General features: G+C 47.1%; 1 protein-coding gene across 2 annotated transcripts in view; it reads left to right on the top strand.

Annotated features, from left to right (window-relative positions):
- Window positions 1-17,282, top strand: part of LRRC45 (leucine rich repeat containing 45) — a 231,711-nt gene that overhangs the window by 154,088 nt on the left and 60,341 nt on the right. For both annotated transcript variants that reach the window (XM_033961545.1, XM_033961547.1), the window contains exon 13: window positions 10,037-10,129. In XM_033961545.1, the coding sequence (XP_033817436.1) occupies window positions 10,037-10,129 (93 nt within the window). The remainder of the gene's footprint in view (window positions 1-10,036; window positions 10,130-17,282) is intronic.

Genomic DNA, 17,282 nt, shown 5'->3' with positions numbered 1-17,282 from the left:
TTTAAATTGAGAGAAAAGCGCTGCACCGCTTCCGCTGGCTTCGGCGTCTTCTATCAACTGCGGCCAACCCTAGCGGAAACAGGAAGTAGTCAGAGAGGAGTGGCCACAGTGGACAGAAGACGGCGAGGCCAGCGTTAGCGCGGTGCAGTGCTTTTCTCTTAATTTAAACGTGGGTGAGCTGGCCATAAGGAGGGAGGCTCTGGCGGTGGTGGTTTTGGCGGTGAGTGAGGGCGGGAGAGGGGAGTCGCCGGCTGTACTGTGTTTCTCCGCTTTGTCTGGCCGCCGCATCCGCACTCCTGCTGGCCACGGACCTACTGATCACAGATCAGAGATCACGGAAGCATGCAGGTAAGTGCGCATGCGCGGCTAGGGTTTTATTATATAGGACTAGTCTTTAAGCCCGTTACATTAATGGGTGCTAGAGTAGAAGATGTCTGTCTGTCTGTCTGGGTATTTTTTTTCTTTGTGCACGCTGCCTGTCTGTCATTTATTCTGTCTGTGTCTCTCCCTATGTCCTTAGTGCCCTCAGTGCCTCCTTCATATGTCTTTAGTGCCCCTTCCTATGTCCATAGTGCCCCCAGTGCCTCCTTCCAATGTCCCCATTGTTAACTTCCAGACTTTCTTCTACCCCCACACCTGATGCCAGCATGCCTGCCTCCCATCCCCCTGAGCAGTATGTTTCCATGGAACTCCCCCACTCCCCCAATGCTAGCCTGCCTGCCTTCCATTGAAACCTCCCCAACCCCTCTCAGTTCATTGTTATTGCTTTTTATTGCTAACCAGCACTTTTTCCCTTACCTAAGTCGCATATTGTGCAATGAGCACTTTTAAAGGGAAAAAGTGCTCATTGTGCTCCAGACGCAAGGTCAATATGGCCGGCCTGTGCTTGCAGTGTACCTGCTGTCACGAAGAGAAATCCTCGTCGGCTTTAGGTGCCGGCGTCTAGGTATCCCCTTCGTGAGTGCCTCGCATGCCGGCAGTGGGAAGCCCCGGGCTTCCTTCGCCACCCACACAGGGACTCCCCCAGCCACTGACAGTCAGAGAAATAAGGTTTCCCTTACTGCCAGTGCTGCTGGGGACTCTCTTACCACTGCTGCCTGCTTACCTACTTTAGCGGCTGGGATGGTTCAGGCTTCTCAGCTGCTACAGGCCTCGGGGGTATGTTTTTCAGCGAGCTTTGCTCTGATTTTGGCGGGAAGTGCCTCCATTTTGTCTGCAGGATTCTGCTGGGTCCTCTGCTTTGGCAATGAGTCCCATAGGGCTGCCAGGGGATTTTTCCCCAATTTTGTTTTCACCTTGTATAAGGCTTATCTTCAGGCGGCTGGGGGTTCTACATCCATCTCGGGGGGGGAGGGGAGGTTTCCCTCCGAGTCCACTCTGGTTTGACCCCCCTTTAGTGCCAATTTCGTTCCCATCTCCTCCTCTCTTGTCCAAGCGGCCAAGGGTCTCTTGGATGATGATTTTTTTCTATGGGGAGCAGTTTTCTCTTAATGAGGACCTTTGGGAGACCTCCAAGATTTTCTCGGGGGGGGGGGGACAAATGCCGCTAGCAGCAGTTTTTCAGCTCCATCAGTTGGTGAGGATGCATAGTGGTGCGCATCTTTCAGCGGGAAGAGCTCCAAGAGCTTATTCTTCAGGTCTCCTCAATGTTGCCGTTTCTAGGAAAACAGGAAGGAGCCCCCCGCATGTGGTGGACCCTCTGCTTTGGGGGATTCACTTAGCATCCCACTCTTTTCCTGTGCATCGGGATATTCAGGATATAGTGCTTGCGCAGTGGAAAACGCCAGTGGCGCCCTTTCGTTTTGCATGCTCTATGGCTCACCTGTATCCCATCCCAGAGGGTGATTGGGATACCTTGAAGTCACCGGTGGTGGATGCGTTGGTCTCTGCTATCGCGAAGTAGCATACGGTGCCCGTTGAGGGCGGCTCAATCTTTGAGGGACTCTGAGGAATGTAGGTTACAGTTCCTCCTTAAGCAGAATTTTGATGTCACTGCCCTTGCGATCCAGGCAGCGATGTATGACGGTCTGGTAGCTTGGGCTTGTTTTCAGTGGGCCGTGCATGTCCTTGACCGTGAGTCTGATGACTGGAACTTGGTGGAACTGGAAACAGCTAAAATTGAGATGGGTGCTTCTTATCTCTCTGATGTCATGTATGATCTGTTGCGGGTGTCGGTCAAGTCCATGGCTCTCGGGGTGGCTGTTCGTCTTACCCTATGGGTTTGGTTGGCGGATGCAGTATCTAAGGCTAAGCTGATGAAATTTTCCTTTTGGGGGTCTTTTTGTTTGGCGAGGATTTGAACAAGTTGGTTCAGATCTTAATGGACTGTAAGGTGCCCCGTCTTCCTGAAGACCTTGCCCACCTGCCTGCGTGGGGTGGCACTGCTCGGGGGCGTTTGTGTGATTTCTGCAGATATCGCCATGCTCTTGGGGCTGCTTCTTTTCCTGGCTCTAGGTCTCCCAGGGGCCGTTTTCTTTCAGCGCATGTAGTCCTTTCGGGGGGAGGGCCCATTGGATGGGGGGATGTGATTCCTACACCAGTTCCTCCACCGCCAGTCTCGCCCAATGATTCCTTGCCGACTCCTCTCTCGGCTCCAGTGGGTGCTCGGTTGCAAGACTTTTACCAGGGGTGGGCCAAGATCACAACGGGTCAGTAAGTCATAGATGTGATTCAGGATGGTTATGCTCTGGAGTTTTTCCGCTCCTTGCCAGATCACTTTATCGCTTCTCCATGTCTGGCAGCATGAAAGTAGTGGGCCTTTCACCAGACGCTTCAGAGATTGGTAGATCTCAAAGCAGTAGTGCCCATGCCTTCTCAGGAGTGTAGCACCGGCCGGTGTTTGATTTACTTCGTGCTGCCCAAGAAAGAGGGGACTTTTCAGCCCATCTTGGATCTGAAGGGGTCAATAGGGCTCTGCGAGTTCTGTCTTTTCACATGGAGACCCTGAGATATATCATTTTGGTGATTTAGCTGGGGGAATTTCCGACCTCTCTCATAGTAACATAGTAGATGACAGCAGATAAAGACCCGAATGGTCCATCCAGTCTGCCCAACCTGATTCAATTTAAATTTTTTAAATTTTTTCTTCTTAGCTATTTCTGGGCAAGAATCCAAAGCTTTACCCGGTATTGTGCTTGGGTTCCAACTGCCGAAATCTCTGTTAAGACTTACTCCAGCCCATCTACAACCTCCCAGCCATTGAAGCCCTCCCCAGCCCATCCTCCACCAAACGGCCATATACAGACACAGACCGTGCAAGTCTGCCCAGTACTGGCCTAGTTCAATATTTAATCTTATTTTCTGATTCAGATCCTTTGTGTTCATCCCATGCTTCTTTGAACTCAGTCACAGTTTTACTCTCCACCGCCGCTCTCGGGAGCGCATTCCAGGCATCCATTACCCTCTCCGTAAAGTAGAATTTCCTAACATTGCCCCTGAATCTACCACCCCTCAACCTCAAATTATGTCCTCTGGTTTTACCATTTTCCTTTCTCTGGAAAAGATTTTGTTCTACTTTAATACCCTTCAAGTATTTGAACGTCTGAATCGTATCTCCCCTGTCTCTCCTTTCCTCTAGGGTATACATATTCAGGGCTTCCAGTCTCTCCTCATACGTCTTCTGGCGCAAGCCTCCTATCATTTTCGTCGCCCTCCTCTGGACTGACTCAAGTCTTCTTACGTCTTTCGCCAGATACGGTCTCCAAAACTGAACACAATACTCCAAGTGGGGCCTTACCAATGACCTGTACAGGGGCATCAACACCTTCTTCCTTCTACTGACTACGCCTCTCTTTATACAGCCCAGCATCTCGATCTGACAGAGGCCTTCTTGCATATTCTGATTCATAAGAACATAAGAATAGCCTTACTGGGTCAGACCAATGGCCAGTCAAGCCCAGTAGCCCGTTCTCACGGTGGCCAATCCAGGTCACTAGTACCTGGCCAAAACCCAAGGAGTAGCAATATTCCATGCTACCAATACAGGGCAAGCAGTGGCTTCCCCTGTGTCTTTCTCAATAACAAACTATGGCCTTTTCTTCCAGGAACTTATCCAAACCTTCCTTAAAACCAGCTACGCCATCTGCGTTCCAGAGCTTAACTATTCTGAGTGGTGGAAAACTGGAACGCTCTTCCGGAGAGATTCAAGATAAAGTTAGACAAGTTCCTGCTTAACCAGAACGTACACAGGTAAGGTTAGTCTCACTTAGGGCACAGTTAGGGCCGCCGCGTGAGCGGACTGCTGGACACGAAGGAGCACTGGTCTGACCTTGTAGAGGCAATTCTTATGTTCTTAAGTATTTCCCTGTAACTTCGAGTGTCCCCTAGTCTTTGTAATTTTTGACAGTGAAAAATCAATCCACTTGTACCCATTCTACTCCACTCAGGAATTTATAGACTTCAATCATATCTTCCCTCAGCTGTCTCTTTTCCAAGCTGAAGAGCCCTAACCGTTTTTACGAGAGGAGTTCCATCCCCTTTACCATCTTGGTTGCTCGTTTTGGAACCTTTTCTAGCGCAACTATATCTTTCTTGAGATAAGAAGACCAGAATTGAACGCAATACTCCAGATGAGATCACACCATGGAGTGCTACAGGGGCATTATAACATTCTTGGTCTTGTTAACCATCCCTTTTTTAATAATTCCTAGCATCCTGTTTGCTTTTTTGGCCACCGCCACACATTGGGCGGAAGGTTTCATCGTATTGTCTACGATGATATCCAGATCCTTTTCTTGGGCGCTAATCTCCAAGGTGGACCCTAGCATCCGGTAACTGTGATTCAGGATATTCTTCCCAGTGTACATCACTTTGCATTTGTCCACATTAAATTTCATCTGCCATTTGGACGCCCAGTCTTCTAATTTCCTAAGGTCCACCTGAAATTTTTCACAATCCTCATGCGTTTTACCAACTTTGAACAGTTTAGTGTCATCTGCAAATTTAATCACCTCACTCCATCCAATTTCCAGATCATTTATAAATAAGTTAAAACTTTGGGGCTTATTTCGGAGTCCCATTGCGGGTACTGTTGCGCAACTGGTTTTAGACCTGCCGGGGGCCTTTTGGGGCCTTCCTAAGGGGGACCCCTCTGGTTTCTTAAGGTGTGTCTTCTTGCTCGCATATGCATTTTGCAAAGCTGGACTGCTTCTGTGCCGCCCTCCTTTTGGACCTGGAGATCTTTGGTGCATAATTTGGCCACCTGGGAGGCTCGTGAGGCAGTTGGCCACCCTCGCCGCAGACGTAGCTTTTTGCTAATCTGGGGAGTCTATTTGGCTTCCCTATCTCCTAGAGGACGTAGTCTCCTTTTGAACCATCTTGCTTAGCTTTGTCGCTATGCCCCATGCTACCTACCGGGATCGGTCGCTGCAGGCTTTTTTTTTTTTTTTTTTTTTTCTTTTGGGGAGGAGACCTCTTCTAATAGATCCCAGGGGCCACAAGAGTACGGGCATTTGGGATCTTAGTGACCTCTTGGTATTCTTCAGTGTGTTTCTCTTGGGGGGGAGAGGGGCTGATGTTTGGGGGTTTTGTTGGTTAGGTGGGGTTGGGGAACTGGGGGGGGGGGGATTGCTGCTTTTGTTTTATTGTCTATCCTCAAATGTTATATTGTTGGATGATGGTTTGTTGGATTTTATTCTGTTCCTTGGTGTTTATTGATTAGCATTCATAATAATAAAAAAAAAGATTTGAACATAAATAAGTTAAATAGCACTGGTCCCAGTACAGACTCAACTGTTTACTCCCCTCCATGGAGAAGAATGACCATTTAACCTTACCCTCTGTTTTCTATCCGATAACCAATTCCTAATTCACAACTGAACTTTGCCATCTATCCCATGACTCTTTAATTTTCTCAGGAGCCTCTAGTGAGGAACTTTATCAAAAGCTTTCTGAAAATCTAGATACACTATATCAACCGACTCACCTTTATCTACATGTTTATTCACACCTTCAAAGAAGTCAAACAAATTTGTGAGGCAAGATCTCCCTCGGCTGAACCCATGCTGACTCCGTCTCATTAAATCATGTTTGTCTACGTGTTCCACAATTTTATTTTATATAATTTTTTCTACCATTTTGCTCAGTACTGAAGTGAGGCTTACCGGTTTGTAATTTCCCGGATCTCCCCTGGAGCCCTTTTTAAAAATTGGAGTAACATTGGCCACCCTCCAATCTTCAGGTACGACAGGTTACAGATCACTAATAGCAGGTCAACAATTTCATGTTTGAGTTCTTTTAATACCCTGGGATGTATACTGTCTGGTCCTGGCGATTTATCACTTTTTAACTTGTCGATTTGGCTTAGTACATCTTCCAGATTCACAGGTATTTCTTTCAGTTCCTCTGCATCATCATCCATCAGCGGTTCCTTCGCTTTGCGATCTTGGGACGGCACTATCAGTTTTTGTGCTGTTCCTTTAGGTCTGGCCTTGGCTCTGCGAACGTTCACTAAGATTATGGTGGTCCTGGTGGCGGTCTTGCGCAAGGAGGGCATTCTGGTTCACCCCTATCTGGACGTCTGGTTGATCCAAGCAAAGTCTTTTCATGAGAGTACCTACGTTACGGCTCGAGTTGTGGAGTTGCTCCAGTCGCTGGGATCGGTAGTCATCTTGTCCAAGAGCCGGTTGAGTCCGTCTCAGCGCCTGGAGTACTTTGGGATTCTTTTTGGCACCAGCTTGGGGAAAGTCTTCCTGCCAGAGGCCCGAGTGGTCACGTTGCAGTCACAGATTTGTCTTCTGATGGCTTCCCGGTGTCCTTGGGCGCAGGTTTTTCTCCAGGTCTTTGAGTCGATGGTGGCTTCCCTGGACATTGTTTGGTGGGTCCAGTTGGTCACATGCGCCTGCTTCAGCATGCTTTGCGTTCGCAGTGGTCGCCCCTGGTGCACAATTTGGAGTATTCCGTTCCTCTTGGTGGGTTAGTTCATCATAGTCTCCATTGGTGGCTACAGTCTTCTAATCTGGTGCAGGGAGTGAGTCTGAATCAGCCCCAGTGGACAGTGCTTCTCAAGGATGCCAGTCTCCTCAGTTGGGTAGCTCAGTGTCTCGGTCGCTCAGCTTGGTCTCTGGAGGAGGCATTTTGGTTGATCAATGTTCTGGAGATCAGAGCCATCTGGCTGGCATTGCTAGCGTTCCAGATGTTGACGGGAAGTCTATTCAGGTTCTCTCAGACAATGACATGGCGGTGGCTTATGTCAATCATCAGGGGGGAACCAGGAGTCGCCTGATGTCGCAGAAGGCTTTTCTGCTCAGGGAGCCGCCGGTCATGGACCTGATGGCCACAAATGTCAATGTCAAGGCGCCACGGTTCTTCAGTCGGCACAGAGTCAGGCCGGGTGCTGGATGCTCTGGTACATCGTTGGCCAACAGCAGGCCTTCTGTAAGTGTTTCCTCCGTGGCCGATGGTGGGCAGAGTCCTTCGCATTTCTCAGTACCCCGGCCATGTGATCCTGGTAACTCCAGACTGTCCCAGGCACCCGTGGTACTTGGGTCTGATTCATCTTCTCATGGCAGATCCTCTTCCGCTGCCCCTCTCGCCTGACCTTCTGACTCGGTCCCTTTTGTCTTATGGCTTGGCTCTTGAGAGGGAATGCCTAGGTAAGAAAGGTAAAGGGATCTATACTCTCTTGGGGTCCCAGAGGCTTTCCACTTCTTGGGCTTATTTGTGGATTTGGTGAATTTTTTGAAAAATGGTGTGCTGCACGTGGAGTGGTTTCCTTTTGCGTCTCTTTGCCTCACATATTGGAGTTCTTGCAGGATGGCCTGGATAGGGGTGTGGCCTGGTCTTCTCTACGGATTCAGCTTGCAGTTTTGTGTTTAGCGGTTTTCTGCAGGGTAAGCGTTTAACTTCTTTTCAGGATGTGGTTTGCTTTTTGAGGCGGCTAAATTGCTTCAGCCTGCAGTGCAGCCTTTAGTTCCGGCCTGGGATCTCAATCTGGTCCTGTCTGTGCTAGTGCGCCCTTCCTTTCAGCCTCTGAGTTCCTGCTCATTGAAGGACATTTTCTCAAGGCAGTTTTCCTGGTGGCCATTGCTTCTGTGAGATGCATTTCTGAGCTGCAGGCTCTTGTAGGCCTCCCTTCCTGGAGTTTTTAGGGAGCAGGTGGTGCTTTGGCTTGTTCTTTCCTTTCTGCTGAAGGTAGTCTCGCTTTTTCATGTCAATCAGTCCGTGGTCTTCCTGGTCTTAGGTAACCGGGAGGGCTCTTCAGAACAGAGGCAGTTGCGCAAGTTGGATGTCTGTCGGATTCTTCGCTATTATGTTCAGCGGACCCAGGAGTTCCGGAAGTCAAATCATCTTTTTGTCCTCTTAGTGGGTCCTCGAAAGGGGGACTGCACTACCAAGGCTACCATTGCGCGCTGGATCAAAGAGACTATCGCTTCCACCTATCTTCTTCAGAAGAAGCCTGACTGGATTTTCTCAAGGCTCATTCCACTCAGAGTCAGGCAGCTTCTTGGGCTGAGTCTTCTCTTTTGCCTCCAGTGGATATCTTTAAGGCCGCAGTTTGGTCTTCTCTGCATTCATTTGTGCAACACTACCGTATGGACATCCAGGTGTGTTGGGACGTGTATTCGGTGAGCTTGTCCTGGTAGCAGCCCTCGGGGGGTCTTACCCATGATGAGTATTACTTTGGTACGTCCCAGCAGTGAACTGTACCGGTCTGGAGAAATGCTAAAGAAGGAGAAATTAGATTCTTACCTGCTAATTTTCTTTCTTTTAGACTCTCCAGACCAGTACAGTCCCCACCCTGTCTGTTGTTCTTACAGGATTTGCGTGAAGAGTGTGTTTTTCTGCGGGTTCTAGTATTTTTATAGGGTTGGGGAGATCGAAAGAACAGCAGCTTTGGCTCAGCAAGCGTAGCTGGCAAGCTGTAGTTATGTTTTTGCTGAAGGGGCTGCTTCTATGCAATTTCCAACAGTATTGCTCTATTAGTTGTTACTCCTGTTAGGAGTGTTGTTACTGTTATAATTGGAAAAACCCAGATATCATGAAAACTCAATGTATGGTAGGATAAACACTTTCAAAAGGAGTGTGGTAAAGTCCAATAAAGTAAATCAGACAGACACAGCATAGACCAAACCACTTCAATATGAAGGAAAAGGTGTACCGATCAGCAGGATAAGTGGATTTTATTCCTCTATCTTTATTGTTCATTGGCATTATACAGCACAGCATAAGACATGAACATAAATTGAAGGTTTTTTGCCAGTGAGGTGACCGCTCGACCGCCTCTTTAAACCGTTTTGGTGAGGTGGGAGGGCCTTTTCCTTCATATTGAAGTGATTTGGTCTATGCTGTGTCTGTCTGAGTTACTGTTATAATTAGCACTTCTTAGTTCTGCTTGGATATTCGGCAGACTGGTTAAACTACAGGGATGCACAGCTATTAGTATTACAGCCAAAGTTTTGTCTGTCTCCACCTGCTGGTCATGGTGAGCTATTACCCATCAGTGAACTGTACCGGTCTGAAGAATCTAAAAGAAAGAAATTAGCAGGTAAGAACCTAATTTCTCCTTTCTCCATATGGTAAATCCCACTGTTTCCGCAACTCATCAAAAGTGAGGAATGTAGAGATACTTCATCTCAGTTATAAGATGTCCCAAGCATTTACTCTCCTCAAGCTGCTCCGCCTGCTGCTCAGTATGGCCTATTCCCGGAATGAAGTCAGGATTGATTTGGACCATATGGAATGCTCAGTTTCTGCCCCCTCCCTCAATATTCCTCCTCCATCATGTCCAAGCCTGACATAATAGGGTAAGCCATACACAGTGTGTGCCCCCCCCAATCTCCTTGCCACATTTTTAGTGAAAGACATGCCAATGCATAGATTTAAATTTTTTATCAAAATACAGCCCTAGATTAAAGATAATCTCATTCCACTTGGCACAAACATGACAGTAACAACAAATAAAGCTGTAATGTTTCACATTGAAATTTCAAGCGATTGCTGAGAAAATGGCAAAAAAACTTTAGCAGGTTACTCTTTTTTGCCTCATCCTGTGTGTGTGTGTCTATCTACATCTATCTTCTCTGTGTGTGTGCTGCAGGTTAAGCACACGAGTCGTCACATGGAGGAAAGTGAACGATCCCTACAGGAGAGAATCCAGAGGATGGAGGCCATTCGCATTGGATTGGAGGAGGTGAGTCCATGCACAGCAATTCATGTTCTAAGCTGGGTCAATGTGTTTGTGTACACGAGTGTCTTTTTATCTGTGACTCTGCATGCTTAGATGAGAATCATTTTCTCAGAAGTCACAAGGAGAAAAGTTGTCGTATTCAGCAAATATTTAGAGAGAGAAATAAATCTACCTATTATCTTTTCAGCTTCCATACATGGTATTAAGCCAGCAGATTAGGAACTTTCATATCTGGTGATATTGTGTTGATTTAATAATTAGTAAAATGTCAGTTACTCAACATATGGTACCATGTAACAATTACAAAAGAAGAGGCTGGCTGCTTTTATGCCTACATTGATGCATGGGGGTCAAGCTGGTTTTATGCCAGGGAGATATGTGGAATATAGTTAGTGCAGAAAAGGCATTTGATCAGATACACTGAGAATTTATGCTAGTAATCCAATGGAAAACAGGACTGGGGAAAATTTTATCTGTGGATGTAGGCCATGTAATCAGACCTAAAAGCTCATTTCAGTTGACTGGTGGACACTCCCTAGAGTGGCCTAGTGATTAGAGCAGCTACCTCAGCACCCTGAGGTGGTGAGTTTGATTCCCACTGCAGCTCCTTGTGATTCTTGGCAAGTCACTTAACACTTCATTGCCTCAGGTACAAAATAAGTAAACTGCTTTGAAAGTGTAAACCACACAGAAAAAGTGGTATATCGAGTCCCATCCCCTTTACCCTTTGCCTTGGGTTGATGATCCAGGCAAGGCTGTCCGGTTGTCTTCCCTACTCTTTGCTATTATGGTGGAGCTGTTAGTAGAAGGCAGAATGGAGATGCTAGAGGGATGATGATGATGATAATAATTTATTTTCTTGTATAACTCCCTGCCAGTAGTTCTGGTCGGTTCACAGCAAGAGAAACTGAGACATTTCAGTGAAAAAATACAATACAGAAAACATGTTACTACTTTAAATACAACATGAGTAAAAAACAATTAAATTAAAATACAAATTCCTAGATAAAATAGACCATCGTTGGTATGCTATTAAAAAAGTTAACATTTTTGCTTATCAAATAGGTAAGTTTTCAATAATTTCCTAAATTTAAGATAAGAGTGGGATTGGGCAATCAGAGGGCACATCCAGGAATTCATCTTCCCCGCTTGATATTCTAGTATCCTGTCCAAAAAGGATAAAGATGGGTCTTACAGAATCTAAAATTGTATTGTGAATGCAGAGGGCACCGTGTGGTATTTTGAGTCAGGCAGTCAGGATCTGGCAATTGATATTACATGCAGATGGGACAGGATTTTTAGGGTCTCGGAATAAAGGGGATATTATTTAGTCCTGAGACCCTAAAAATCCTGTCCCATCTGCATGTAATGTCAATTGCCAGATCCTGACTGCCTGACTCAAAATACCACACGGTGTCCTCTGCATTCACAATACAATTTTAGATTCTGTATCAGATGGGTGATGCCCTTTTCAAAGGGGTATAAGAGGCATTTGGGGAAAGGTCAACAATCTATCAGCAGGTGCCTCAGATAAGACTCATCTCTTTATAGGAGGTGGCTTTTAAGGTTCTATAGAGAAATACACAACCCTGAATAGCTGGAAAAATAGTATCAATAGGATGCAGGCAAGTGTTGGAGGAACTGTGGGAAGTGGTGGTGGGAAGAGTATATAAGAACAGCCATACTGGGTCAAATCAGTCATCCATCTAGCCTAGTTTCCTGTTTCCAACAGTGGCCAAACCAGGTTACACGTACCTGACAGAAACCCAGATAGTAACAACATTCTATGCTACTATTGAAGATATGTGGGCACCATGGGTGTGCCTAACTGCTATTGATAATTAGAATTGGAAAATAAAAACATACAAGGTGATTAACTTTGAAATTATTTAGAGTAAATGAGACAGGTGAATTGTGGAACTGTCTGTAAAAGGTTAGTTTAAATTGGCTGTAATAGAATCAAACTGGTAGGTAAGTTGGGGGAGGGTACGGGCACAAACAACCTACCTGGCGAGCTAAGCTGCCAATACTTTTTGAGACTAAGGTAAGTAAACACCAATCTGGGTCAGGGGAGAGTATACACACTTTCGAGTCTGCGGTTGGCTCACATTATAATTCTGGGTCACATTGTAATTCTGGGTCTAAGGGGAGTACAAATTGTAATTCTGGGTCTAGAGGGAGTACACATTGTAATTCTGGGTCCAGCGAGAGAACACACATTGCAAATTGTAGTAAAGGAGTTCAAGTAGCCCAAGCGGGAATACCCCCACAGGGTACACACATTTCCGAGTCTGGGATAGGAACACACTGTAGTTCTGGGTCTGGGGAGTTCGGGATAGGTGCACATTGTAACTCTGGGTCTAGGGAAAGTACAAAACATGCGAATAATGCTATAAGTGTCCAAGTAGCTCAAGCAGGAACATCCCCACTGAGACATAACAAACATACAACATGGAGGGCTATGTACTTAAACGCCCACAGTCTGGGAAACAAGATCCTGGAATTAGAAACAGAAATGAGGAATGCCGACCTGGATGTGGTGGCAATATCTGAGACCTGGCTCACGGACTCCCACGGGTGGGACATGGTCATACCGGGTTACAACTTGCTTCGCCGGGACAGGGAGGGCAAAATGGGAGGAGGTGTAGCATTATATACTAAAGATAACATTAAGGTCACCAGAATCACAGATGTCCACTACACTGGGGAATCCCTTTGGGTAAATTTGGCCAGAGGGAAGGACAAATACCTGTATCTTGGCGTAATATACAGACCCCTAAGACAACAGGATGACCTAGATATGGAATTAATCGGAGATATAGAGAATATCACCTTGCGTGGGGACACAGTATTGTTAGGTGACTTGAACATGCCTGATGTGGATTGGGACACGCTTTCCTCTGCTTCCGGCAGCGGCAGGAGGCTATTAAACTCTATGAAGGGAGCAAAACTCAGGCAACTGGTGTTGGAACCAACAAGGGATCAGGCAATACTGGACCTGATACTTACCAATGGAGAAAGTGTCACAGAGGTCTCGGTGGGCGACACATTGGTCTCCAGTGACCACAACATGGTATGGTTCAATCTCAGGAAAGGTTTCACTAAATCTACCACACAGACCAAGGTCCTCAAATTCAAGGACACAAACTTCAAAGAAATGGGAGACTTCGTTCACCAGACGCTACAAAGCCAAGCAGAAACCGATAACGTGGAAGAAATGTGGTCGACTTTGAAAGCCACCATACAAGAAGCAACAAACCGCTATGTTAAATCAGTAAGTAAACAGCGAAGGAACAATAAGCCACAGTGGTTCTCTGCGGAGATTTCGGACCTCATCAAGGAGAAGAAAAAAGCATTCATCTCTTACAAACAATCAGGGAAACAGGACTCTAGGGAAGTTTATCTGGCCAAGTCAAAAGCCGTCAAAACAGCAGTTAGGGAGGCCAAATTCCGCATGGAGGAGTCTCTAGCGAAGAACATCCAGAAAGGAGATAAATCTTTCTTCAGGTATATCAGTGACAGAAATAAGAACTCAGGCGGGATAGTACGTCTTAGGAAACCAGACGGAGACTATGTAGAAGCGGACTCGGAAAAAGCCCAACTGTTAAATGAATACTTCTGCTCAGTCTTCACCCACGAGGCGCCAGGACTCGTCCCTCAGCTACAGACAAGGGTTGACGCAGATGACCCGTTCAGTAATTTCGAGTTTACACCCAGCGGTGTCTACTGTGAGCTGTCAAAGCTTAAGGTTAACAAGGCAATGGGGCCTGACAACCTGCACCCCAGGGTGCTCAGGGAGTTGTGTGATGTCTTGGCGGAACCGCTATCCGCACTCTTCAATCTCTCCCTTAGTACGGGTAACGACCCGTTGGACTGGAAGACGGCTAACATCATTCCACTCCACAAGAAAGGCTCCAAGATGGAGACAGCAAACTACAGACCGGTGAGTCTCACATCAATAGTGTGCAAACTAATGGAAACTCTAATCAAACGCCAATTGGATACGATCCTGAATGAGGAGAATCTACGGGATCCCCGTCAACATGGATTTACTAAGGGGAGATCCTGCCAATCCAACCTGATCAGCTTCTTTGACTGGGTGACGAGGAAGCTGGATGTTGGGGAGTCCCTGGACCTCGTATACCTGGACTTCAGTAAAGCATCCGATAGCGTACCACACCACAGGTTGCTGAGCAAGATGAGTTCTATAGGATTGGGCGACACATTGACGAAATGGGTTGGGAACTGGCTTGGAGGTAGGCTTCAGAGGGTAGTGGTGAACGGCACCCCCTCCGAAATGACGGAGGTAATCAGTGGAGTGCCGCAGGGCTCGGTCCTGGGCCCGATCCTATTCAACATTTTTATAAGAGACTTGGCAGAAGGGCTGCGAGGTAAAATAACATTATTCGCCGATGACGCCAAACTAAGCAATGTAGTGGGCAAAAGTACAACAGACATAAATTCAATGTCCGACAACATGATGCACGACCTACTCCTACTGGAGCGCTGGTCTAGGTCCTGGCAACTCTGCTTCAGTGCCAAAAAATGCAAAGTCATGCACCTGGGCAGCCAAAATCCATGCAAGACTTACACCCTTAATGGTGAGATCCTAATAAGAACTGAAGCAGAACGAGACTTAGGGGTGATATTCAGTGAGAACATGAAGACTGCCAATCAAGTGGAGCAAGCTTCATCCAAGGCAAGGCAAATCATAGGTTGCATACGCAGGAGTTTTGTCAGCCGTAAGCGTGAAGTCATTATGCCATTGTATAGATCCATGGTGAGGCCCCACCTGGAATACTGTGTGCAATTCTGGAGGCCGCATTACCGTAAGGATGTGCTGAGACTGGAGTCGGTCCAGAGAATTGCCACCCGGATGGTCTCGGAACTCAAGGATCTCCCGTACGAGGAACGGCTGGATAAGTTGCAGCTGTACTCACTCGAGGAACGCAGAGAGAGGGGTGACATGATCGAGACATTCAAGTATCTCACGGGCCGCATCGAGGTAGAAGAAGATATCTTCTTTTTCAAGGGTCCCGCGGCAACAAGGGGGCATCCGTGGAAAATCAGAGAAGGGAAACTGCACGGGGACACCAGGAAATTCTTTTTCACTGAACGGGTGGTTGATCCTGGAATACTCTTCCACTTCAGGTTATTGAGGCCTGCAGTGTGCCTGATTTTAAGGCCAAATGTGATAGACACGTGGGATCTATTAGAAACATAGAAATAGACGGCAGATAAGGGCCACGGCCCATCCAGTCTGCCCACCCTAATGTCCCTCCTCTACCTTTGTCCTGTGAATAGATCCCATGTGCCGATCCCATTTGTCCTTAAAATCAGGCACGCTGCTGGCCTCAATCACCTGCAGTGGAAGACTATTCCAGCGATCAACCATCCTTTCAGTGAAAAAGAATTTCCTGGTGTCACCTCGTAGTTTCCCGCCCCTGATTTTCCACGGATGCCCTCTTGTTGTCGTGGGGCCCTTGAAAAAGAAGATATCTTCCTCCGCCTCGATGCGGCCTGTAAGATACTTGAACGTCTCGATCATGTCCCCCCTCTCTCTGCGCTCCTCGAGCGAGTAAAACTGCAATTTGTCAAGCTGTTCTTCGTATGGGAGATCCTTGAGTCCCGAGACCATCCGGGTGGCCATTCTCTGCACTGACTCCAGCCTCAGCACATTCTTTCGATAATGCGGCCTCCAGAATTGCACACAGTATTCCAGGTGGGGCCTCACCATGGATCTATACAATGGCATAATGACTTCCACCTTACGGCTGACAAAACCCCTTCGTATGCAACCCATGATTTGTCTTGCCTTGGATGAAGCTTGCTCCACTTGATTGGCAGACTTCATGTCCCCACTGACGATTACCCCCAAGTCTCGTTCTGCTTCCGTTTGTGCTAGGATCTCACCATTAAGGTTATAGGACTTGCATGGATTTTGGCTGCCCAGGTGCATAACTTTGCATTTTTTGGCATTGAAGTTGAGTTGCCAGGTCCTAGACTAGCGCTCCAGTAGGAGTAGGTCGTGCATCATGTTGTCGGGCATTGAATCTTCGTCCGTTGTGCATTTGCCCACTACATTGCTTAGTTTGGCGTCATCGGCGAATAATGTTATCTTACCTCGAAGCCCTTCTGCCAGGTCCCTTATAAAGATGTTGAATAGGATCAGGCCCAAGACTGAGCCCTGTGGCACTCCATTGATCACCTGCGTCATTTCGGAGGGGGTGCCGTTTACCACTAACCTTTGAAGCCTACCTCCAAGCCAGTTCCCAACCCATTTCGTCAATGTGTCGCCCAATCCTATAGAACTCATCTTGCTCAGCAACCTGCGGTGTGGTACGCTATCGAATGCTTTGCTAAAGTCCAGGTACACGATGTCCAGGGACTCCCCAATATCCAGCTTCCCCGTCACCCAGTCAAAGAAGCTGATCAGGTTGGATTGGCATGATCTCCCCTTAGTAAATCCATGTTGACGGGATCCCGTAGATTCTCCTTATCCAGAATCTTATCCAATTGGCGTTTGATTAGGATTTCCATGAGTTTGCTCACTATCAATGTTAGATTCACTGGTCTGTAGTTTGCTGTCTCTAGCTTTGAGCTTTTCTTGTGGAGTGGAATGACGTTAGCCGTCCTCCAGTCTAATGGGACGGTGCCTGTACTAAGGGAGAGGTTGAAGAGCTCGGACAGTGGCTCTGCCAAGACATCACTCAGCTCCCTAAGCACCCTGGGGTGTAGGTTGTCAGGCCCCATTGCTTTGTTAACCTTAAGCTTTGACAGCTCATCGTAGACACTGCTGGGCGTAAACTCAAAGTTTCTAAACGGGTCAACTGAGCCAACCCTTGTCTGTAGCTGAGGGCCAAGTCCCGGCGCTTCTCGGGTGAATACTGAGCAGAAGTATTCATTTAATAGTTGGGCTTTTTCCGAATCCTTTTCCACATAGTCTCCTGTGGATTCCTAAGACGTACTATCCCGCCTGAGTTTTTACTTCTATTCACAGAGAAAGGTAGGGGAGGGTCATTGGGGTGGGCAGACTAGATGGGCTGTGGCCCTTATCTGCCGTCTATTTCTATGTTTCTCTGTTTCTAAGCTGAAGTTCTCAGAAAAAAAAATAGCCCAAAGTTAGAGAGGGAAAAACATGCTGACATGCACAAAG

The sequence above is a fragment of the Geotrypetes seraphini genome, chromosome 10, assembly GCF_902459505.1.
Source record: "Geotrypetes seraphini chromosome 10, aGeoSer1.1, whole genome shotgun sequence".
Lineage (NCBI taxonomy): Eukaryota > Metazoa > Chordata > Amphibia > Gymnophiona > Dermophiidae > Geotrypetes > Geotrypetes seraphini.
This window is presented reverse-complemented; position numbering and strand designations above follow the sequence as displayed.